The sequence below is a fragment of the Tubulanus polymorphus genome, chromosome 1 (genome assembly GCF_964204645.1).
Source record: "Tubulanus polymorphus chromosome 1, tnTubPoly1.2, whole genome shotgun sequence".
NCBI lineage: Eukaryota > Metazoa > Nemertea > Palaeonemertea > Tubulaniformes > Tubulanidae > Tubulanus > Tubulanus polymorphus.
The window spans coordinates 24,102,409-24,129,288 of NC_134025.1; the positions used below are offsets into that span (position 1 = coordinate 24,102,409).

At 39.3% G+C, this 26,880-nt stretch overlaps 1 protein-coding gene across 1 annotated transcript in view; it reads right to left on the reverse strand.

Moving 5' to 3' along the window:
- Positions 1 to 863: 863 nt before the first annotated feature.
- The window catches only part of LOC141915276 (galactose mutarotase-like), a 39,355-nt gene continuing 13,338 nt past the window's right edge, over positions 864 to 26,880 (reverse strand). Inside the window, exons 7-8 of the mRNA XM_074806757.1 lie at positions 8,434 to 8,605; positions 864 to 3,251 (exon numbers count right to left, since the gene is read on the reverse strand). Coding sequence (XP_074662858.1) covers positions 3,171 to 3,251; positions 8,434 to 8,605 — 253 coding nt within the window. The 3' untranslated portion in view covers positions 864 to 3,170. The remainder of the gene's footprint in view (positions 3,252 to 8,433; positions 8,606 to 26,880) is intronic.

A 26,880-nucleotide genomic window follows, 5' to 3' on the forward strand; every position in this document is an offset into this window, starting at 1 on the left:
AGACCGACCAGACAGCAAAGCAGCGAAGGCGAATGTTGCTTATGGTTAATGAGTTTTTAATAATGTATACGAATAGCCACTGGGCGTATACATTAATGGATTTATATATCTAAAAGTTATGAAATTATCTTCGAAATCTGATGAATTCTTAATGAAATCTAGCGAGAAGTTCACGTAACTGTGGTGAATCCATTCGTGCGTCGATTCGTAATACAAATAAATCGAATGAAACCAATTTCACGGGGGATCCCGAGTTCCTCGTGTTAAATAATCTCGTGAAATCACGTGAACGCCGAATCAATGCCGGCACTAATGATTCCATTCATTCGAATTTAGCTTTTTCACGACGACGACTGAAATAAAAATCGTCGTCTGCGACATTATTTTCTCCTAATGCGCGCTTTCATTTCCATGGAAATTTTAAATTGTCGGGATCGACGCAGCGATAAATCATGCGGGTAATCGAACAACGCACGCAACACGAGAGATAAAATCAACGGCTCAAGGCCTTCCTTTTACTGTCTACATCCAATATTAATTCGCAAAAATAGGATATGAATTTCAGCAGTACGCATCCCGAAAATAAACGAGTCGCGCAGATAAGCCCCTGAATTGATGGAGCTATCGAATGTATCTGGCGAGGATTAGTTTTCTTCGGAAACGAGATATTCAATCTTTCAAAGAATTAAATCTTGAGAAGTAATTCATCACTTATACGTGACTTATTTCATTAAAAAATGTTTTCTCAGTAAGTCTTGTTCGAGTATCGTTACCAACGAATGAAGCCGCCTCCGACTCCTCCTTCCTTTCCGCAGTCGACAACAAAATATAACAATACGCTGACTATGCTATAAAATATCGATTCAATTTATTAAGACGAAACATTTCATGAGACATCATACAGCACTGACCTATGTTCACTATCGCGTGTTCGCATTTACAAATGGAAATTCGTTTTTATCGAAAACTGAATGAAGAGAGAATGCGGAGAGATAACGACGACGAACCGAGTATAGAGATAGAATTGTGATAAATCACGGTAAAAGAAATTACGTTATATTACGAGGTAATCGCTATACTGTGCCCTGGAAAAATCCATTGATCAAATCGGAATTAATTTCACATTTAGCATGACTATTAAAACACACACGCACGTGCACCAATACGCAATACAGATTTTTAGTTATACTAAACATAACAGATTGTCGATACATAATTATGACGTTATTATGATCAAAGATAGTCTCTCGGTTTTTCACAAATTAATACATCGTTCAATTTCCAATTGAAACGGACACATTTTAAACGCTTTTAAAGCAATGTAAATGGAAATTTCATTTCTCAAATTAAGTTATAAATTGCATAGTAAGAATCAGAAGAGTACATAATTGAAAGAATACAAAGTACAAAGAAAACAACTGAAATTCTATTGGTCGTAAAACTAGGTTGACACTTTTGCCTCAGACATTTTCATTTAAAGACACAAATCTATCTTAATAAATGTCATCAAGTATTGCATTATCGAATTCTTTTCACAGATAAGTGTGAACCAGCTCGAAAAATACACAAACATTAATTCCTCACAACGTAACATAAGTATGTTGAAAAAGTAACAAATTACATGAAAAACAACCGGAATGTTTTTTTTGTTATTTTCAAAGTACACCGTAGTACAATACAGCAATGCATCACCTGCAGGCAAAATGACAAAATGAAACATGATTTCAACACTGAATTGAATATAAGGATAGCCGCATAATGAAATGATACAACACTTCCAGAGCGCAGTATAATAAACGCTGCATAAACCTGGGTATAAAACAATAAGAAATGGTTCAGATGTTTAACACCGCCCGAATCATCTCTCAACGGCTTTTACAGCCTTCGCTATAGCGTTCATTAATGACAATTTATCTATATCTGTCAATTTAAAGAAGAAAGTTAACGTCACCAATTTTCGAAGCGTATTCTCGCTGCTGATAAGAGACGTTATCGGCGCTTAACGCACTGTCGACAATGTCATGAAATTGTTCGGCGAAGATTTATCGGGCAATAAAAGAGCTAGGGGCCAGTCGGACAGCACAATCGAGAGCAGCATTAGCTAACTACGTATGTACTGCGACGATACATGAAAAGATCTCGCGCCGAAATTGCTCTTCTGGGGGTCAGTTTATACTAGTCGTCTATAGCTGGAATCCATCCTAGGTCAAGGGAAACTGTCTACGAATTAACTCGAAGCATACGCATGAAATTGTAAATTCATATTGTGTTATATTACGATGAGGAATAAAAAATCGGTTGTTTTAATATTAATTGAATTTCGACACACAAATTATGAATGTAGAATAAACAGAAACAGATCGATGAATAGCGTTTCAGCTCTATTTGATCAAGTTCTCACAAAAAGGATAAACAATATCTCGGTAGTTTTGTTTGCAAAAACATTCATCATATAGAAGAATGTGTCTGTCCAGAATTACAGGGATTCCATTATGATATGACGATGAAAAACTTGACGAATACCCTAAGCACTCCTGCCGTCCCGTATCAGTAGACAGAAACAGATATTTGAAAATATACTATCAATACAGTGTACCATTTGGCCCCCTTTACATGGAGTTCAGAGAAATTCTACATAAAATGGACAGCGCCACGAGATATATTCCCTGAGATCACGATTTCAATTATCTTCATCAATAAGTTCATTAACAAGGCACATTTTCCAAAATATTATCTCCATGGCGGTATGAAAAATCATAAAGACTTCCACGCCAACTCTGGATACAATCTTATCCATTTCAGACACTGACATCGTAAATGGACTTCTCATCTTAATAATACGGAAGCAAAGGACAATTTTTGAGTGGATTTCAAGATCCACATCCTCAGTTATAGTTAGTTAGTGTAAATTTTCATATAGAACAGAAAAACTCTGCACCATTCTAAGAATGGAAATATCTCAAAGTAGTTACCATAAGATTCATTAGACACCATTTGAAAGGGTTTATACAATTCACAATTAACCTGTATCAGATAAGTTGATTTACATTATAAAGAAATACTATTTTAGATGTATAGTTTCACTAGAATGCTTGATACGTCATCGTTCTCATGACTTTCTTCAGCAGCACTTTCGCCGATGCATCGCTGGAATTAGCTACCGACAGGTTTCACTTCTTGGTTGAGAATTTGTAGACGCACACATGGTGGTATGTTTCCCCAGGTCTCAGCACACAGCTTGGGAAATCAGGCTGAAAATACAAAGCATAATGATAAAACGTGAGAAATAAAACAAATATAGTCGTACAAACATTCTTTTGCGTTATATAATATGCGATTCCCTTTGTTTAACAGGAAATAAGAATTGATTTTTAAGCATCGCTTTGATGCGAAATGTCGTCATCGCATGATCAAACAGCTATTTTCCCCGCTTTAAGAAAAAGCATCATGGCTCAAAGGAATCGAAATGAAGCAAGTGTAAACGGGAAAAATTTCAGGTTAGGGAATTGAATGAGAAACATGGATCTACACTTGGGTTTACAGTTACAAGAAGCCACACCTTGTCTGATTGCTATTAAAAAGAATTCAAACAGATTTTAAAGTTTTGCGTTATCAGTTGCATTTTCAAAAGGTGTTTTCACCATCATCCCTCGAGACAACAGCTCATGAAATCTGGGGAAATATTCATTGGATTTCAGGAGGATTTCATGATTAAACGAACGAACCACAACCGACAACTTGAATCTTGAAACGAGGCTTTGAAAATCAAGAAACACGGATGATAATGTATAACCAAATCTTTAGACAGTTTTGAAATTTACAGTATTGTTATTTGAACTCCACAGTGTCTGATTTATTGCTTAGATACTTCTTTCAAAATGTCTGTTAGTGTCCGTCACATGTACTTCTTTTTTGAGTGTCAGTCAGGTTTTGGTTATGAGGGTTCTATGCCATCAAAATTGTCATTATTTCAGCAGAATTGACTATATAGTATCAAAAAGAAACCTAAACTTAGACGTAACTAGAATGGAGTAGTAAATGCATAAAATATCCTGATTTATGATGAAGAAGTACTTCTAAAAACAGTTACTCATCTTTGCTGCACTAAAAATCATATCTCATTAAAGTCCGAGAGTGTCTAAGTCAACAGTGTAGACGTAAATCTTGCACGATCTGATGTCGCTTTCGTAACAGCCAATCACGGGCGAGCGATCGCGATTTCAAAACATAAATCGATCACGTTCGAGGCGGAGAAAGATGGATGAGTTCTCAAACTAATGATTTCCGAAAGCTAAGTGATTAAACTATAACGCTAAGATTTGCTCTTCGGTGATTTAAAGCTGAAATCTCCGTCAACGAGGCCTGAGTGATACTCTCTATCTGATTATCAATGATCTGCGGAATGTTAACCTGGTAAACGACAGAATCGAAGAAAAAGAGAACATTCAGCGAGAAAGTATATAAGAAGGATTCGGATGAAGATACAAATGATTGCCATCAAGAACAGAAGAAAAAGAAAACGTTCAGGGAGAAAGCCTAAGAAGGACACAGATGAAGATACAAAGGATTTGCATCGAGGACAAGACCACACAGTCCACGCAGAAAGATTCATAAGGGATAGCATTGACGTATACATTTATATGTCCGTGGAAACAGTAAATGATTAGCGCAGCTGGTGACCAGCCAGCAATCCATGGCTACCAAGACATTGCATTAACACATCAACGCCATCATTTATCAAAATTATACAGAACAGTAAAAACATTCATCAATGAGATATCTGATAGCTGACTATTTTAGTATCCAGGCAACCGAATTTTTCCATTAACCGGTTCTAAAGCGATATCTCAGTATCGAAAGCAAAGTATATCTTTCTACTTTCCATCTGTGAAATCGGTTTCTATTTCGAACTGGTGATTAAAAAGCTGACACGGGTTAAACCCACTGGGAATCGGAGACAACAGAAAGATAGGAGGAAGATTACAGGCGTACGACGTCTATATTTTCTCATGGATATAATTGCACAGTATAGAACTACTTATCAATGAAAGGTAGTGTTTATACAGCTATAGACGATACTCATCACGTCTCTGACCTGTGTCCACTTAGTCCATCATCGTTTATGAGAAATGTCACCCTTGCCGGACAGAGCATGAAATTGAGTACGAGACATCATTGATGATGAAAAATCTGTCAACGCCCGTGACAAATAAGCAGTACACGTAAACCACTGTTGTAGCACTTTGAAAATGAAATGCTCAAAGACGTGGTGGTCATGTTCGAGATCTGTTCCCGTATCATGTAATCGATAAGATAAATATAGCTGCAAAGCAGCGATAATAGGTTTCCTGCCTTAATGGTTTGAATGCTGCTACTATGAAGCATAAAAAGTTTCATCAAAATCAGTCTGTCAATTCCAGAAAATAGTTCTTTTCAGAAGCGCCACCTAGGGGTCAACACATGTAGGACTACTAGGTATGCGGATCAATATGGGCTGCTGTTCCCATTCTGCAGGGTGCAGTTTTTCAAGTAGAGTGTTTGTTTTAAGATATATCGCTTATAGTGTACAGCTTAAAGAACCTTATCGACATTTGTGTTCAATGTGGCTGACTGGCAGCCATGCTGGATTTAAAAATGAATTGTTCCCATTCTACATAAAAAAATCGAACGGGGTTCTTGATATATATAATACACTTTATATGATAATAATATCAATCAAGGGAATAATGACAGGGTTTTCTGCCGAATGGTCAGACACGAGTAACCATTGTTTCACGAGCCTAGGCACCTTGACGTGAATAATAGCTGTGAATATCTGAATCATATGAAGCGAGTCTTCTTTTTTACTGAACGATGATTTTTTTCATCATTTTAATGCAGACGGATGTCTTGACGATAAACTGGTCATGAAAGGTTGACAACGATGTGACGAACATGACTGCTCATTGACGAAACATTGATATAAATGATCTTGGAATGACATCGTGAATTCATCATGTTCATCGCACAGAATTCTAGGAATTTCATACACGATAACATATACCACCACTTCAACGACTTGAGAATGGTACATGGATAGATACATTGATGATTATTAGTGCTAAAATACATTCGTTACTGCAGAGTGACGTCTTAATGAGACAGCATATACGACATTTTTTGAAGGGTAGGATATGTTTCTTTGACAACACGAAGGAGCGATGATGAGTGAAGTGATGATATCGCTTGTATGAAATGACATGACACAAATGGGATTCACTATCAGTTGTAGAGGTAGTTTGAATGTGAAACTCGAATTCCCCATTCAAAGAACAGTAGAATCAAACTTTGAGATGTTCCCTCCATTCCAGGCCACCAGGGTTGGGACCCTGGGAGCAATTGATGTGATCAGGGTTACAACGGTTTGATTCCAGCTCGGGGTTCTCAAATGAAGTTGAGTCTAGAAAGCATTCCACGGTAACTTATCAGCTATATGACCCTGAATCCAGGTGGACTAGGTGTCTCATATCGTATCAGATCTCACCAGATGGAATTCTATGCGTGTAATAATGTCCTTGTTTTTTCTCATTTCTCAGGTGTTATAGACGAGTCTAATGTGTGTATATGTGTGACATTACTCACACGAAATATTTCTCACAGTAGTGATCATTCGTTACAAGCAGATCTGATACGTTTGAAAATGGTCAAAAGGTTCGGTGACATTCAGATGAAGTAGCTTTTCACTATCACAGGCATAAATTCGTAAACATCATCATTAGCTTTCAGGTACATACTTAACATGGGTTAGTCACAAAATAGACCCCTCACGGCTAAATGTAGTGCCGTACTTAAGAGAATCTTTGCCCGGCATTCGTTCTTTTCATCATCAGACTTGTCCAATTTTCCATTAAATGCATTAGCGGCGCAGCGGACCAACTAAATTCACCTCCGCAATTATTGCATAGAACAAAATCTGTCCTGCTGTTTACATCAATATGTCAGGCACTCGGCTTTCAAACAAAATACTGTCCTTTCTTTCGTGCGGTTTAAGTGTTTCCCCATAAGTTAGTTTCCTCAGCTGCGCTTTTATTGATATAAATATCTTTTCGAGTAAGTAAATGGCACATAATGGGAAGCATAACGTCAAGATGGTGTTTCCATTAGCTGTGAACCACTTATCAGGCCTTCGCTACGGAGAGCCAACACGATTAAAGACATGACGCAAATCTTTCATGACCCGTGGAAAAATTCCTCGATGAACAAAACAAAAAAAACCCACATCCATAGGTGATGGAAATCACCATTGTACAGAATGGCGATGCTTTTATTCATTTTTCCGAACCAAATTTGAAATGTGAAAACAAATTCTGCTGCTTAAGTTTAAGCAACAGAATTTCTGAATTTTCTAAAACTATTCCAAAATGCTTAATAGAAATCTGTGATTTATTCCCCTGAAAGAAATACTTAAACATATGTCCGAACTGTTTATATTCCCGATACCGTCCCAAATGGAATTATTAAGTTGGTTTCTAATCAATGCAGCACAGTTGTTAAATAGATAAGATCTCTGTCGGTCGGTACGCTTGTCTGTGAGGTGTTTGCATCCAAACGCGCTCACACACTGCAGCAACAGAATCAATCACGTCTCAAGTCTTTCACCTTTTTCCCTCGCGAGGAACGAACATGATTGGGTTGAGAGATGAACGTGGCCCCGAATGTTGCGAAGAAGCGGGAGTTCTTTTTACGGAAGCGACTGACGAAACGAAACCTTTCACCTTAATATCCGAGGAACACATCATCGTATACGCAGAAAATGAAACATTCGGAATTCCGCGGCGTCCATCCGACTGACAGTCAAAGGGATTTCCACTCTATCGACGGCAAATTTTTTTATTGTGCATAAGAAATGAGATTCTTTGATGAATCAGACGCTAACAAACCCAACGCGAAAACATATATACAGTGTATATTCGTCTTTAAAAGATTACATTTTTACATAAAATTTTCAGCATATATTTCATCTAAAAATAACATCGCTACAACAGTTGACGAGATAATTGTAATAACTGTCGACTTAAAAATAGAGTTACAACCTTCGTTGTTCTATTTTTGGCATTATCATCAAGGTAAAACAACTTGAGCATGATCAAACATGTAAAATATAGGGATGACGCGTTTAAGGTGTCATCAGGAGTGACCCCAGAAAATGCAGTACAGGCCAACGCCCATCCCCCCAAGTGCAATCCATTCAGTGGCGGATCCGAGGGGGTGCGTATCTAATGTTTCTAAATTTTCTGGAGGAGCACACACAGACCCTGCCCCATATGTAAGTAGTGACCAAAGTAAGTAGAGCGCACCCCCTTTTCTGAAAAGCTAGATCCGCCCCTGCTGTTCATTTGAAATTACCCGAGAATGCAAGGATTTATCCACTGCGGAAAAAATAATGAAACTCACTGTATTTATGGCATTTGGATAATTCTGTGCCTCCAAACAAAATGCCGAATAGGGTACGTAGGTAGTGCCAGCTTTTCCATTCTTTACATCGAGGAATTTCGAAGTGTAGAATTGTAAACCGGGCTGATTGGTGCGTACTTCCAGCACGATTCCGGTACCAGGGTGTTCAACTCTGAAAAATATAATAGCGTCAAATCTTGATGACATATGAACCAGTAGATAACGATATCTGTGATGAAGCAACAAATGTAAAATCCCACAATTGTTGAATGACTTTAAGACATTAAAAGGTTTATTCTAAAATGCTAGAAATATTTCGGGTGGCTCCTACCACCACCCTTCTTCTGTCTAAAATGCCATTCTGACATATATATCTTGATTTCTTTTTTTTAAGAAATGTAAATGTAAATGCATTAGTAAGCCATTCCAATTACACTTCAGCAATCTTAGATTAGACTTTAGTTAAATGCACTTTATCAAAAGATGAAGACATAAGACTTTTGAAACGCCTCACAGTCACTGCTGAAAATCCACTTACAGTATTGAAATAGGAAAATCATTATTGCGCTATGACAGCATATCTCGAGTAAAAAAATAATGAATAAATGACAACATGCAAAATCATAGCAACCAGTCAAGAAGCAATTAGTCCCCCAAGAGTACATGAGACTCAGTTTCCATAAGAAATGCCCCATCTATGGCTTTGTTCGTGGGCCTGTTGCGATAAGTGCTACACTGTCGCCGAAATCACACGGAGGCGATTTGGCCCCGGTCAAATTGACCCGCTCCAGAATCGAGTCAAATTTGGCCCATGCCTAATTAGAAAATGTTAATCACTCAACACTAATGCTTAAACAAAGTGAGTAACTTCCAGAACCAGTAAGCATTCACACACAATAACTTTACCCATGGTAAATTTGGCCTGGTTCGTCGATTTTAGCCTGGCCATGTATGGACTGGATCAAACGGGCACGGGCCCATTCGGCACTCAAACCAATGGTTGGCCCAAGCAAAAAACACGTGCGATCACGACTGAAGTCATCATTTTACTCAGTCGCTTTTTTAAACCGCAATCATTTATGCAATAACGGCGTGCGATGCTTTGAAGTGTAACGGTTCCGGCGTGAGATGCATTAAAACCGCGTGCGTCGCCCGCGGATATCAAATGAAACGAAACGCGTTTTGAAACAATACTCGTACAAAAAATATCCGAAACGTTTCATCCCTTTCATTCGCGGCGAAATCGAATAATCTTCGCACATCAAACTACGCCGCGTGACAAAGGAACACCTTTTGTAGATGAGATGCGACGGTTTCATCAATAGTCGATTTCATAGTAATTGAATCAAACGAATTCAATAAGAATCAATTTCTCGGCAATACCGGAATAGTGAGCTTGAAGTTATGCACGCACAATGCTGACAATTTCTACAATACCGACAATTTCTACAATACTGTGTAGTAGCATCACGATTAATAAAACACTATATCCGTGTTGAAGCGATGAAGAGAGAATCCCACAATAATAACGAAAAAACAGTCCGAAAATGTAACTGAAGCTAAAGTTTATTCAACGTTTCGACTACATCCTAATAGTCATCTTCAGGAATAATGTGTAGTGGCATAAAGCGATGTGTTGGATTTATAGGTTTCGATACTGGCAGTGATGAGGACTTTGGCCATCAGGTAGAAATTTGTTATTCGAATGCGTGTCCTACCAAAATCATGCTCGATAAAAACCTTTGCCAAAATCTTGATCGGAAATGAACGTTATAGATTCCTACCATTTCAGCAGTAATAAAAACACGGATTTGAGAAAAAACGATATGTCGACATAAATACGGCAACTTGTTGAGTTGGAACACAACAACTCGAGGCCCCGTATCGTTTCTGTAAGGATCGATTCAAAGAGTATGAAATAATCCTACCAAAGGCTGCTACCACAATCTGTAAAAGAGTTATGAGTGCTGAATTTAAAAAAAAGACTTGCTTCTTGTTTTCTTTTTTGCTACGGCGAATATATTCGCATCATTTTCCTAACAAATGCTTGCTGGAAAGCGCCGAGTTGCATTTGCCACTATATGTTCCGGCATTCGGAAGATGCTGTTGGTATTATCTTTTTTGTGCGTTTTCGAGGACATGTCCGCACTGTCAATGCGGCAATTTCCAGACGATGACAACGAGGGTTAAGTGGGATTAATACCATTACCGGCGTAATCGAATGAACGCCATTCCTCAAATAATACACCTTCAGGGGTAATGCCATCATCAAGTGAATTACATCGAGTTTTTAGCGTCGATTTTTAAAAGGCAAACGCGGAGATTGCCCGGAATTACAGCTACACGTAAAATAGTTCCCGGATTATGGCTAGTTTTTCATTGTACATGACTATACTTTTGATATTCCACTTATTCACACGTGATTCATATAGGTATGCACTCTAAAACTTCATTTTCCATCTGCTTAAAATGCAAGCCGCATTACGGAACATGTATCTTGATTAAGGTGGCACTTTCTGATGAATAAATACGACGCGAACATTGGAAATAATTAAAGAAGTTTAATCCTCTTTGAATACTTCGATTTCAAGAAGACACAGTAGGTATATCAACGCTTTCAAATAACTTGCTTTGAGCGAAAGAAACACTAGATTTCAGACGACATTTCGAAATGAAAATCCAGAGTCGGCACATTAGTATCAATTTTTCAACCAACTGTAGCGACATCATTTGCAAGTCCACAACAAAGCCTAATCATCGCTTATATAGAAAATCTCTGGGGTCCATTATCTTTTTTCTCCGCAGTAACTAATCGTGGAAAGGATAAATTTTCAATGAGGTAACGCTGTATTTAGAGCCGAAACATGACGACTAATATTACATGAATTCTCATGTTCCATGAAGTCGTCTGCCAGGCGTCCATTAATGGCTTAAATTGTACGCGTAGGATTAAAGCGATTCGTAATCGCATTGTCCTTAAAATCGATTCCAGTTTCTGGCGGAATGCGACTCACGAATTGCGGTTCGTCGAAGTACAAACAGAGAGTTTCAGCTCGCGTTTGATGACAACGCGGACCGCGAGTGAAATACCATCAATCTCGGGGCCCCGATTTCCAAACGTAATCCGTTCCTTTCAACCAGTGTCACTCGGGATAATTGCGGGTGACGTATATCGATTTACGAATAGCAGTTGAAAACTGTTTTTTGAGCGCATCAACAGACGAGACGACTGAGATGTTCACTCAATGACAATTTGTCGAGTGGTCTCAATCATCACTTAACTTAAAGAGCGTCGCTTTGATGACTTTTCAAGAGCGAGAGTTAAATCGAGCTGCAGCTCCGCTTTGAAGAAATTCTTGAACATCGATATTTCGCATTTTCAAACGTTTAACACACTTGCCTATATAGAAGAGTAGCGTGCGTGCAGCAGCTATTTTCAATTGAAATCATCGCACACCTCTCGACGGAAATCGGGGAAATTTTTCAAACAGTACGAAACAATGACTCGATTTATATTTCAGCCTTTTAATGTCAACCGATATCAGCGATGATAACGATTGTTGCTAGGTCACTAATGCGCACCATTTGTTGCGGCGATTATACTCCCTGAAAAAAAGATCGATCATTCATTAATAAAATCCATTCCGTTAAAATGTCTCTTCGAACTTTGATTGAACGTAAAATTGTAGTAAACTAAAAAATGAATGAAACCAGTTTTTCATTGTTCATTCAATTATCAGGGTGGCAAGTTTGACTGGACTTGCTTTTTCCCTGAATAGTCCCTGACATACACGTTGTTTTCCCTGACTTAATCTGCTAAGAATCCAATCAAATAACACAGTCAAATACGTAAGACAACGGGTAGAGACGGAAACTGATCGATTTTACCGGCAATCTAACACAACAAATTTCCCTGATTTTACCCCTAATTTCAAGCATTTTTACAAAATTACAAGCATTACAAGCATTTTTACAAAGACTTTTTCAAAGAGAGAAAAAATTCCCAGACTTTTTCCTGATTTCCGGGATAAGTGGCCATCGCGATTATACTAAAAATCAGCTCTGACAGAGAGAGAGACCTTGATTAGAGCGTTTCAGATCAGATTTGAAGAGAATTCCCATTGACAAAACCCGAAGTGTGTCGAGTCAATTCGAGCGAATGGGATTTCATGAAATACTGGAAGCATCGATGTCACTGCAGTAACCCCATTATCGTCTCGAATGATTCTGCCAATCTGACATTTTCGACGAGGACGACATAAGAAACAAGGTAGGCGTAGTAAATCTGCACCCGTCCATTCCAAAAATAACAATCAAATCTCCGGCAATCTACGACGGACGGATCTGAATTGCATTCATTTAGGGAAGCAGCCACACGGACATCGTACTACTGCGTTTGACAGTACAGTGAATTTCCTTGACATTTGCTGAATAGGCCTATTATAGATACGGGTCCGCGGTGAATGTCGAGTGCGGAACAAGAACGCCGAAGTCGGCGGCGTCGTATTTGTTCGAGAGACGCCGCTCGTGAAGACGGTGAGAATCGTAATTCACCGATGCCGAAGTCAAGTCGCCTCTTCGCAACGACGTCAGGTTGTCTAATTAGATTGACAGTGACTTCATCTAGGTAGAAATCTCGTACGAGGGGAAGATTTTTACGCTCGACGCCAATTTCGCTCGTTGCTCCTCGACCGTAAAAAATCAGATCAGATGAGACGTTAATTAGATTATCTTTTCATTGTCGTACGTTTCTGACACGAAACACGCCGAAATAAGCCGACGCCAAAATACCTAGTAAGGTATTCATAGGAAATATTTAAGTGAAATGAATCTAATTTCATTTTTATCAATTACCAAAAAAAAATGGCACAATCTGACATACGAAGAAGCAGAGCTACTGATAGTTGACGATATCAAATCTATATCCGCGATCACATGAGCACTTTAGGTCCATCCATATTTGGCCCAACCAAGAACGTCGGACCTATGAGCAATCATTGAGATGACCAGGCGCGAGCCAAATTTTTGCATGGGTCAAACAATTGCGTGTTAAATGCAACTGGTTCCGGGTGTGACTCATTTCGCTTTGCTTAATTATCGTTTAGTATCGAATGAGTGGTTTACGTGTAAACGCGATCTTTAATTAGGCACGGACCGAATTTGACTTGGGCCTGATCAGTGCCAATTTGGTTGCGCCAAATCGTCTCCGTGTGATCGCGGCTATAGAAGACCTTGGTCATTCTGTTATACCGGGGAAGCACTTAATCGCGGACTCAAGAGACCATTGCTACACTCAGGTGCTGAAGATATAGCCAGATGTCTTGTCAATAAGTAACAAGACAAACTCCTTCATTCTCCACGTGCAGATATGATGTTCCATCAATACACGATTGACGATGAATGTTCGTAAAGGCTAAAGCAATTCTACATCGGTATCAACAAGCGTATCAGTACCTCCTACCTCCTCCGTTTTCTAATACAACACAAAAATTCAATGAAATTCATCAACGACTTATGAATACAAATTGAAATCGATCGGAATAATCTACTCGAGGAATTCCAGAAATTTCCACAATCACATTCAGGTATACGGTCATAGAATACGGAGATATTATACAGATATATATACTTCTTAGTGCTGTCGGTCCATCTGACAATAGAGACGCAGCAGAGCGTAGATAAATGAGAAAGAGAGGAGGAAGATCACTCTGACAACGCAGTGTGATCACACACCAGAGTATATTGGCAATTATATTACGAACTGGCGTCTCGTTGCTGGTCGTGATCGTCGTTCTCGGGTGCCAGCGTACGCTCAATCTCTCGCACACACACACACACAGTTCTATCCGAAAGCTCCGCGCAGTCAACATGCAACGCACAGCGCCGATAACCGCGTCGTAGAACTTTCCACTCGCACTCGCGGCGATCAAAGAGTTAACAATTCCCGCGTTTAACGTTGTGTACGGTATCGACGTCTTCGGGAAAGCCCCCGCTCCGGTTGCGTTCACCGATAATTTAATAATTTGGTCGCGGAATTGTCGTTCGCAGTCGGATTAGCCGAAAACAAGGTAAGGACTAGTATTTCATAGTTTGTGTTATACAGTAAGCCTCACCTAACCCGGAAAAACTGGGACCAACAAAATCTGTCCAAGGTAAGCAAAGTCCGAGTCAAGGGTAGAAAATACTTCAGGAATTCAGAAAAATCATTTTGTTTTTATCCAAGTTAGTCTAAAGTCTGCGTAAGGCGAGGTTTACTGTATTAATCTTTGTAGTCAGGGCCCAATTCTATAGTCTTAAATCTTAAGATTAGTTCGGCTTGAATCTGGCTTAAATTTGGCTTTCATGTAAGTTTTTGATAGCGATGTTCAACAATAATTCCATCTGAATAACGATGCTTTCATGATTCATAAGGTTTGCATGTTTTCACCGGGCACGAGAAGCAACACACAACGCACAACGCATAACGCACGTGCACACAAACATATCAAGAAATGCACCTTACGAAAAATTGATTTTCTCTCAAAAGGAAAGTATATAAATAATCGGCTCAGACTTAATTACACAAATCAAAAATTTGTATGCATAGGCATCGTCTCTGGCAATGAGAAAATACAGACGTGATCACTGATCAAATTATAACGGTTGATGCTGATTTATTTACGATGACGATGATGATGATGACGATGATAACGTTGTCCAGCGTTGAATTCAGTAGTAAATCGATGCTGATAGAAATGTAAAACCCAGTGCACTATAATGAACTCAGACGAATTTTCGTCGATAATAAAATCAACCGCGCGTTAATCAGTCACTCTCCGCTGTCTCCTAATCAGTTCGGAATCGATTAACTAAATACCGCAGTCGAGATCAATTACGCGCTATTGTTTCGATATTGACAGGGAACGATTGAATTCGAATATCTTCGTAGAGCTTCTGTCTCTCGCAGTCAATCTGCAGGTTGACTACTGTTGGGATGTATTTGTTAGGGATGTTCAGACGTAGAAGATCTAAGTGATACTAATTAAAACAGTTACTTATCTATCAATTAAGATACTGTATAGTAACGCCATCTGTATTGATAATTTTGTTCACTTTATTATTAATTGTCACACGAGTGTAAACACTTTGACGAAATAAACATTATCATTTATCATTGATTTGAGAGTCAACATTCGCGATGATCAAGCACTACGAACGAAGAGTTTGGAAATCAGCGACGCTTAAGGTGGTTCCACCATCGCTGAATCTGAACTGTATTACAAAACATATAAGTTACTATGTATGCAGGTGAAACATGTAAATATGAGTCAACATGGGAGTCGACAAAAAAAGGATTATGTACCTTTCCGGTGTCAATTACCTATCTAGAAAGTTGTTTCATGAAATGTTATAATTTCCGAGGTACTTAACGAAAAAATGTTAAGGGGCTTTTTTCTTGGCGAGGAAATAGTTTTCTCAAGAGGGCAACCTATGTTTACAACTACACGGTGAATAGAGATGTATAGCCGCTGTGTTACTCGCTAGGCTTGGGAAAAAAACTTTTCTTGACAAATGATGTTTTCCTTGCCACTGAGATAGCGAGTTATGAGAAAGTGGTCTTTACGAAGGTGATCTATAAGAACTACTGTCAGGCTTCTAAAATAGTCGAAGCGTCTCTGATGAAAAAATATTTTGGAGCCGCATGCGCAGCACATCATAATTCTACAGATTTTGACCAATTTTTAAAAATAAAAATTCCCACGTAAAAAACTATTATTTGATAATCAAAAACGCCGACATATCTACTAATCGAAGTTGATGGCTGTCTTTGTGCCGATGCGTGAGGACAAACAGAATTACAGTAATATCGCGGAATTTGCATTGTAGATCAACCACGTCGAATACAGTCAGTGATTCAGTCGAAATCACGTCTCGCTCATTCACGAAGATGATTGATCGCGATATACTCTTACTTTGATGACAATTAGGCAATTATCGATCGACCGACTGAAATCAGACTGAAATCAATAGGCGCGTTGCGACTATTGTGCGGCTGCAATTCGATTTTCAAAAGAGACAGAACCACATCTCATTGAACGCTCCGCGAGAGTAGACATCTGAAGCCGTAATAAGATATGTCTAATCCATCCAGTACACTCGTGTACTAAGATAACGTGTTGACAACGCACGTCCATCATAAGCATTTCAATCGAACATAAAAGTTATGTCTATACAAAGTAAAGGATTCGGACTTCTGGCTAGCGGAAACTAACTAATCATACACGCTGTAAGAGTCATCCCGTGATGGTCCATGGAGGGTTTTTTGATAAATTGATGCACCTAGATACTATCTAACTCGAGTTAACACATATTCCATTGGAGATTTGTAGACGCTATACGCCACGAGCCCGTTTCGAATGACATAAAGACAATGCGCAATGTAACTGCCACTTGCAATGTAATTATACAGGGGCCTGCCGAATTGAGATATAAATTGCCATTAATGGGAGGGAAATTGACACAAATGAAATTGACCACACAACGTGGCTGCGTAGTAACGCTACCAAGTGACTTCAAACGTAATTACGATTTCCAACTGTCCGTGAAACCGTAGTCAAATTGCTCATATTCGATATGATATGGTCCATTATCGAGGCTATAAATATGCGCTGGTCACCGTATCATTGCGCTGTGGATAGATGAGTGCAGTTTGAAAGTCCGCTGTTTGACATTTCGCGTTACTTATTCATGTACAGCAGTTGAAGCGCAGATCGGTCATGTAGTTATTAGCACCGTTACCCATTAGGGAAAAGCTTAGCGATGATGAACCACGGCATGAATCCAGCTTGTTTCATCAGATCAGAACGGTATGTGGGTGGAAGTCCACGCGGTACCACTCTCAAGAAATGTTTCTCATCCATGTTTGTTTACAGAACAATTCATTTTGTGACATTTCGCGTTGAGCAAAAATTCATTGAAGAGATCAGATGGATATCTGTCTATCTGATACAAGTATTTCTAAAGCCTTTCCATGTCTTTTTTCTAACCTTGTGTTAGACAAATACGCAGTAACCACGGTCTTCCGTAATTTGCCCCGGCAATGCCAGAAATCCTCAAACGGATATTGGCCGCGCGAAGTCATCAAATATTTACGAATTTTGTCTTAGAGACCGACGCTCAGCATGGAAAGCCTTTTTGCCAGATAATTAGCCGCACGGCGATAAACCCGGTTATGTCGTCGGCTAGAAAGCGAGCCCGACGGGAAATGAAATCGGACGTGGTGCACGAACGAAAATCAATGCGTCGCACTGATTTACAGTTTGTGCACGACGTCACCGAACCCTTCGATCCTACGCCCGAAACGAGTGAAATTAATTTTCATGTTTTGATGGCATCGCGCGATTATTTATCTCGGACATGGCGTCAAGGCTTTACAACGACGCGCGCCGAATCGAGTGTTTGTATAAATGTGTTATTGGCATGTGCGGGAACGGTCATCAGACGCCATGACTCGTATAGAATAGAAACGTCATTTACGTCGTATTCGTTGTTGTCTTCTCGCGCGAAATCTTTTTTTCGCGAAATTATCTTCCCATGCGTCGAATTCAATATCTAGTCTAATTGGTAAACAGCAGCGTGAGTCGTGACTGATAGAAAGAGAAAGATTTGCCCGATGTGACAGCGTTATTGGATGAGAGATCTGTCTCACACTCACTGATATCTGAGTTCCGTTCGGCTGATTCAGCAGTTAATAGCAAAACAGTTTTTCGATTGCTCCACCGAGAAGTTATCAATTTCTATTAGTTCGTACGATTGAAGATGGCACGCATGTCCTCGGCGTGAATATTTAATTAGTTTCTCGAAATAAGGACGAGGGATCTGCGGACCCCTGACGATTTCGGATCGTTGGACCTCAAGGCATTCAATGATCGATAATACAGAATCTACAGCTATTCATCATAAAAAAAACATCTGATAGAAATCAATTGACAATCATGTGTTTCATATGAAGCGAATACTCTAGCCTGACAAGTCATCAAAGTATATAGCTATAGCTATGATTATTAGTTATGAATGCAGCGCATTCCCTTTCTGTCAACTTCTGATTTCTAATAACGAGCTTCAACAACTTCACAGTCACATAAATGATAGTGCGCAGGCAAACAAAAGAGAGATAATAAAGTTGAAATATAGGAAAAAAGCACAACATTTCTAAGATGTTTTGGGATGTTGTTAGATCCTAGAATTTTCATAAATCCGAAAACCTGTTGAATGAACTCATCAGTGGGTACACAATAAGATTGAAATTTTCCAATTTTCTCTCATGAACTTCCTTTGATTTCCACCCAAACACTTTGGGAAAGAACACCAGTATAGCTTTTGGTCAACGGCGAGATTGATGATTTTCCAGATCCGAATCGCAAATTGATCGTGCTCCATTTTCTCCCTCCGAACGCTAATAATAGTACGACAATTACACGAAATGTCCAGCCAGCTCTCATCCACGCGCAATTCACTGATTAGTGAACGCAGAGGTGAATGATACTTCAGACATAAGAACAACAACACAAGACTCGTTTTTCCATTAACACACAATGACAACACGGATAAGCACTTATTGAGCGTGCAAAGAATGACAGCCTCAACAGCAATTACTACGACGGGCTTCTTTTCAACGTTGACATTTTTCACTTTTTAAACATCCTCGTTCTAGTCAGTCATCGAGTGCTGATGATATTTCGCTGACATCGTTTTTAAGTGAATGAATAGGTTTAGAAATGGAGCAAACGAATGTTCGACTATGTTTGTTAAATACTTTAAAAGGTCATGTACATCATATTTCACTTAAGTTTTGATAAAAATTCTTCGGAGAAGCGTTCTTCAAAGAATTCCCAGCAAGTGCATTCACGAGATACCTGCTCTATATAAATGAAGATGTCACACAGTAGAATCTAAGTTAGGAATGATTTGATATTTAAGAAGTTAAGTTACAGATAAGAATGATTGGATGTTTTGTAACTTGGATGGGGATAACAGAATGACACAAAGTGACATTAACCAAAATCTAATAAAGAGTTGAAGTGTCTAGATAATAATTGGTCCGAGATTTGGCCCGACCAAAAATGTCGGCCGAGGCCGAGCCAAATTTTAGCATGGGACAAATGATTGCGTTGAAATGCAACTGGTTCTGGAAATGACTCACTTTGTTTTGTTTAAGCATTGTTAAGTATCGAGTGAGTGGTATGCTAGTGAGCACGCTCTCTTATTAGGTAGGCACGGACCAAATTTGACGCAGGCCTGATCCATGCCAATCTGGCCCGGGCCAAATCGTCTCCGTGTGATCACGACTTATATGTCTCTTACCTGTTCTCTTCGAGATTGCGGCAAGTCTGCATAAGAATCTTACACGATAAGAGATTAACAACTCACTAGACGTACTCTCATGAGAATGGGATTATTGTTCGCTGAAGTCAACGATTTCGCGTCGAGCGGGAATTACTTACCACCGGGGAAACGAACTACCTTCACGAGCATCCGACGGCTAACGTCCGCGAGCCACGATAAGACACCCTTACACACATCGATTAAAGATTGAATGACCGCAGAATCGGTCTGTCGAGGTCTCACGTGAACTGAGAGGCAGTTTAGTTACATTAAGTGGCCGGTCAGATAGCTACTCAACTATATAGAACATCGTCGTCAGTTGATCATTGGTATTCCGACGAGCAACTTTCATGGATCTATTATCAGATGATGACTCTCACATCGACCGTACTGTGACACGGCGGCGCATGACAATTCCTATACACGGCTATCTGTTTACTAAACAAACAACACGCGTCTGAATCAATTATAGTTGTGACAGGTCTCTGGATGTCCTCGGCATACAGCCCAACGCGCACATAAGTAACCAAAACTTTTTGCGCGTCGATGATCGAACTTACAAGCCGACTGTAATATCGATCGAACTGGCCGGCCTGTTGTTGAGTTTACAGACGGTTTTTGATTAAGAAAATGCTTTCACAAACACAGACCGTATCGATTTGCATCACTCAGTCAGATGTTGTCGCCAAGACCAATAAGAAAATACATCAGTCCTAATGGAACTTTCCTGAGCGACCGTTAGAGCAAACACATGCAACGAATCTGGATGGAGCTTTTCATATACATACGAGTTGAAAGATTAGACATTAATTCGGTGATAGGCGATCCCGAAGATGAAAAGAGGGAATACTCACTCACGGAGTAATAACCCCCAGGGACGCAGGTTTCTACGGACGAGAATGGAGCGCGCAATCAGATACTAATGAACAACAGAATCTCAGGCAATTCGCATAGATGTTACTTGCGACTGTAAATAAGGCATTCTCAAGTACAAGTCCCAGCGGCGAGAATCCTAATACAAGTATTACATGTACACATATACATAATCAGCGACTGCTTCATTCATTTTCACTGGACAAGTATTCATATCCAGTTTCAGAGGGCGAAGAAACATCGTAAAATTGATTAATTAAGATTCTTGATTAACGAGCATATGGAACAGCGTGTAATTTCTCTTCACCTAAACTCAGACTAAGTTTCATAACTGTTCGTCGGTGCTTCAGCTTCTGCGCGTCGAATTAATCAAACGGAGCATTTATAAGTCACCAAATTAATTAAACAGACATTAATAAACCGACGGGAAATTGGGTGAATCTCGCCTCAGATCAACTCCGCCGCGATGGCTTATTTCAGAATGCGCTACAATTTATAATATCTTGTTGACAGCGAGCATTCCTCCGGGAGTAACCTTTAATTAGTGGTTATTAATGGTACCCTCAATGACAACCAGTATATGAGAAACAAAACGTACAAGGATGTCTCAAGAACTTGTTAAAGGCATTTAACGCTAGGTAACCACAAACTGGTTCAAATTCGCGATGAATCGGGGATGGCAACAGACAGTTTGGGGATGGGCACTCGTATCTCCGTAGATGGTGGAAGAACGGGATACAAGTCCAGACAAGTATGCACAGAACTAGCTAAAAAACCTTCTCCATTTTCCTTAGAAAAATGAATTATGAAAAGATAGGAGTACGAAGGAGTTCAACTAAAAGAAAGACTTAAGCAGCTTGACAATAAAGCTATAGATATGTCACCCAACACCACACATCACTGATTTAGAGAAGAATTTCTTGAAAACATACTAGAGATTTCATTTCGATTGTAACATGAGAACCAGTGTAGGAGACACACAGGACAAAGTGACATGAACGAGCTCAACGTAGCTTTATGAGGATTTTGCCGACTAATAAGTCATGTTCAAAGATAGATTACGCCGTGTATACACAACATTATATGACAAGTTCCTGCCATCGGGCAAAAATCATGATCTGCACTCAACAGAGAGAATGCGGATAATATTGACCAATAGCCAGTGGCTGTACATGTCACTGCCATCATGTGCAGCGCCACTTATTAAAAGAGAGATTTTTTATCTCTATTGGCACCTATAAGACGATGTTATAACACAAAATGTGATGTGCCCCCTTCCCAAGTCAATGAACTTTACCTAATAAAAAATCAAGAACAGAATTTTTAAGGAATATGAACCATAGCTTTCAGGAGAATCACATTTCAGTACAGTATGTACGTTAGAAATAGTGTCAACGGAAAGTAAATGACTTTTGAGATTCTGAATAATTTGAAATTCACGTGAAAATTCTGAATTGACGAATGAAATTGTTCATGGAATGAGTTTTCGATGATGCTATGTTATCTTGATCATGATTTTCCAATCAAAAGTTTTGAACGCCTGCAGCATTTCCGTGACAGGTGAGACATCTGCTTCATTATTGAGTGGTTCCCACAACGTGTTATCAGATAGGCCTATATTTTCTGATTTAAATTGAAAAATATCGAAAAACATTTATCGGAAATTATCGTGGCTAACTCTCCAGTTTCGCTGGTTATGATTATACCTGTAGGCTATAGTCAACGCAAATGAATCTATAAAGCAGTGGGGAAAAAACATACATGCCCTTGACTGAAAGTTGAACTTCATTAATAGCATTTAGTGGTTTTAAGCTAGTTTGAATCATTCACAATAGAAGTTATTACTGGTAAATACTAGATAACTCATGTTTGAATATAATTCAGTAGATTTTGTCTTGAATAACAGGTAAATTTCCGTTGGTAATGCACTATTAGTGCAGTTGGTAACCTATTAGTGAATACTAGTGTATGAAAAAGAGAATAATAATAATATCAATCAAGGGAATAACAATAGGGTTTTCTGCTGAATGGTCAGGGTCTGAAATCCCTTTATGCTCGTAGCCAGTATCAAGCAGCACATGATTCAAAATGCCAATACCCTTGAAGCTAATGAAACATTGATATCCATACATTATATCGAAAAAATATACTCTTTCTCAGTAATAAAAAATGATTTCTCTGAATGAAATATAATTGATTGACACGATTTATATTGAATACGGGATACGACTTATGAGGTTTTAATCTATTTTATAACTGATTGATATCCTGTCGAGTGTGCAGAAAATTCTATTCTGCCACCAGAGAGTGAAAGACCGTAAATCAGGATAGACATGAACATTCACTTAAGACGGTTTCCAGACATTCTATTGAATGGTTCGAGCAGATCACAACAACCATATTAGGAAAGGCTTTGCACATGAATCAATGAAGCAATTAAGATTGCGGCTGGTATATCAATTAACGCCATTCTTAGCTTCCGTAAAGTAACTGATTATACCGAATTCAAGCCGGGAGATATTTTTTGCGTGCATCTTTTTGTGGGGTTAACCAAGGATGGAAAATTTCATCATCTATAATACTAATGTGGCTCTACGATAGCACACGGTAAGTTCATTTGCAAAAACAATCATTTCTAACCCTGGATTGACAATGGATTGGCATTCTTGCTTCATCCTTGTTGTTTCCTCGCATTTGAACTACAAGAACTGCTTCCTTATCACTCATCTTTTTCTGAAAAAAAAATCTACATCTGACGGTAGGTATGCACGAGAATGATCAAACATATACAATGGGTAGGTTCATAAGAAACTTTTCTGTTGCAAACAAGTGACATTAATGTTTGAATTCATTTCTGCAAATACAGTTTCTCGTACTAAACGAAGCCCTGATAAATGAGACAAGTTTCTAATTATGAAGCTAATGAGCCAATTAATGATTGCAGACACGAGATAAATCTTGTCATAGCTATATTGAACGCATGATATAACATGTTGTGACAGCGAACTTCTGAGACAGCTCGCGCGGTACCGATAAGAATCATATTCTCGCACAGCACGCAGATCTTTTCTAGCGGACCAGAAATTCTAATACAGTAGGTACGACGCCATCGTGCACAAATTCACCAATTAGTGTAGAGCACCTGCGTGATAACGAATAAACATGAGAAAGAATTGATCGTTACCCGTCGGCAAAAACAGCCTCACAATCTACTACTGCCCGACCCCAAAAACCCTCCCCTGAGATTAATGTTTTATTCATATAAGTCATTAAGAGCTGGCTGAAACAGCTGTACGAGTAGGCCGTACACTGAAATGCGGCTATATCACCGCTGGCTCATCGTAGATTACGCAGCAAATTCCGATGTGATCTGGTGAACGATATATCGTTCTCGTGACAACAGTCGCATGAATCACACTTTCGTCGGACAACTGACAATTAAGTGCGCATAAAGTGGCCCGCGTAATGGTTGGATCGAGATGAAAATATGTCAACAGGGGGATGCAGTAGATCCGGCGCCCTTATCACGGTACATGAAAAAGATGTACATGATGAAGTAAAAGACGCATTTGCCAATGACTTGAATACAGATTCGAATCCGCAGATCGACTTGTCAAAATCTTGTTCGATATTTTGTCACTAAATAGAAAAAAACTTGCGGCGCGACTCAACACCTAATTTCACATTGCTCTGGCGACCCACGCATTGATGTTTTAGACATATTAGCAAACGTCAGCGGCAGCCAATATTCAAATCAGCCTCTTTCAGTACAAGCTACTGTCTTGAGTCAAGATAAGTAGACATGACATTTATTTGCATAGATGCGTTTTGCAAAGAATACTGAAGAGCAGATTTATATGAATCATGAGCAGAAGTTAAATACGCATACAACGAATGCCATACTATTCGGGGAAGATGGCGGAATAGCAAAACTACGACTTCGGCACTCTCTCTGGTACATCAATGTTTGAACTAATGACCGGTCTATTCCGTAGCTCCAATCGACATGACGTACCGGGCAAATCAATCTTCCACTCACGCTCCGTTTTGTCAGTTTTTATCTCTGAAAACACGGCTCATTTTATGTAACTAGCATCTAATCGAGGATATCTGAAATTTCAATCGATAGCAACATCCCGTCGCTGTCAAATTGTTGAAGAAACCACATACGTTGTTGTCGTCGTGATAAACTCTCTCTCTCAGAAAACATTCTTCTGATTTCTGTGTGTGAAACTCTTCAGACATACGATACGTCGGAACACATCAATGATACACGTCATAGTTGAAGAAGTTGTCAAACGTGACCCGAGTAGCTTCAATCTTCGGTTGACGAACGCCTCGTAAAACAGACAGCAATGCGCGGTTACAATGCTTTTTTTTTCATTATCCTCGGCTATAACCAACTACAGTTGAAATGAGTACATCGTATGAAGATGCAGATGGAAACGAAGTGACAGCTCAAATTCCGGATTAGAAATTGAATTCCTGATCATCAGTAAGCAGGTCACAAAACATGACTAGCGATGAGGTATGAAGGTAATATAGAATTAAGAAATCTGCATATACCTCCCTGATTGTTAGTGTTTGCTAGGAACACTTCGCGAAATAGATTGCAGCGAGCCATACGTCATCGGCCTCTTACTCAGCGGCTTTCCTATCAAGAGGATTAAGGAATATGTGCCACGTACATCGGTCAAATCATTAAGAATTCATAAACAACGAAAGAATTTCGCTGCAAATAATCCAGTAGGTTTACGCGCAATCGGGGGTGTATGAATAATCAGCCCGTGAATAACACCGCAAAGTAGAAAATCTATTTTGACGATGATTCCTTGTCGACACAATTCGGCGAAACATGTTAAAGGAGGTCTGGGTATTGACATGGATGGTAAAGGAATGAACGGGATAATTGGCGTACGAGTCCGCGTGAGTTACAGTTGAAAGTCTCTGTGGATGTCGTTCAACACGAGAACGCCGAATTGACTGCCGAAGCATAAAATGCTTCTGTTTCGTCAGACTAATGAAAGCCCGTGTACACACACGATCCAACCACACGCAGCGAGCTCAACGAACAAGGATGACATTTGACTAATGCCCGACGCTTTTTTTAATCAACACACACACACACCGATGACAACTAAATTGTAGTTGACGTATTTCGTCGCCGAAAGACAGCAATACTGAAAACAGAGGAGAGAATTGCGGAATGAAAACTGCGCGAAAGAGGCAACGACAAGTCATATTCCATTAGCGAACAGTGAGATAAAAGGCAACAATTATTGTGAAATTTAAAAACTTCAAATATCAAGTTAAAACTTTATACGACAAGGTAAAGAATTGACAGATGATAACTGGATATGATGACGACCAGTTTCGTAGTCGGAATTAAACGAGTTTAGGCTTTTAAGAGATAAATTGAAACTTCCCCATTAAGTACCGGTAATATTTCATTTCTATCGATGATGCTTTAGCGCATGTACCGGTATGCAGTACCCTCGTACAGAACTTCGCGACCTGTGGCGACTTGAACAGAAAACAAATTGATTAACTTTCGAAGAGCTGAAAGACACGTCTGTTTTTATCCACTTAAAGATGGAAAAACGGATCGAATTATGAACGTTAATAACTTGAATACAGCACCGGGCTCGCGGCTAATGAATATTTTCATTAAGCAAGTGATATGTGTGAAGACATAATTGAGATTGCGATGAATGTTGTATCGGCAGCGGTGGCTTTCGGCGAGGAATATTCCGATGAAAAGCGCTGAACATGAGAGCAGGCAGTTCTTTCAGCTCGCACGCGTAATAGGAGAAAACGCAGAAGTAAAACGAATACCCAAGCGGCGACTGAATAAAGACAGAATTTCTGTCACCGGAGACGGTTTCATAATTCATTAGTTGCAGTTAAAAAGATACTTTCATCGCGACAACGTAGCGAACAACAATAAGAACCAAAAGAAAAACCAACTTGCAGCAAAGCTGGGCTTATTCATTACATAAACAGAGGTATACAATGTGAAAAACTAACTTGACACACCTCGAAAAATAACACATAATATATTGATTAATATTGTCGACAATAATTCATATCCAAAATCAAATAATATTAAGGATCAATAAAGTTATTTTGGATTGGAATGATGGAATCGAATTGACCAGCAAACAGTCTAGCCCTGATGTATTGATGACGTCGTGTACATCCTCTTAAAAA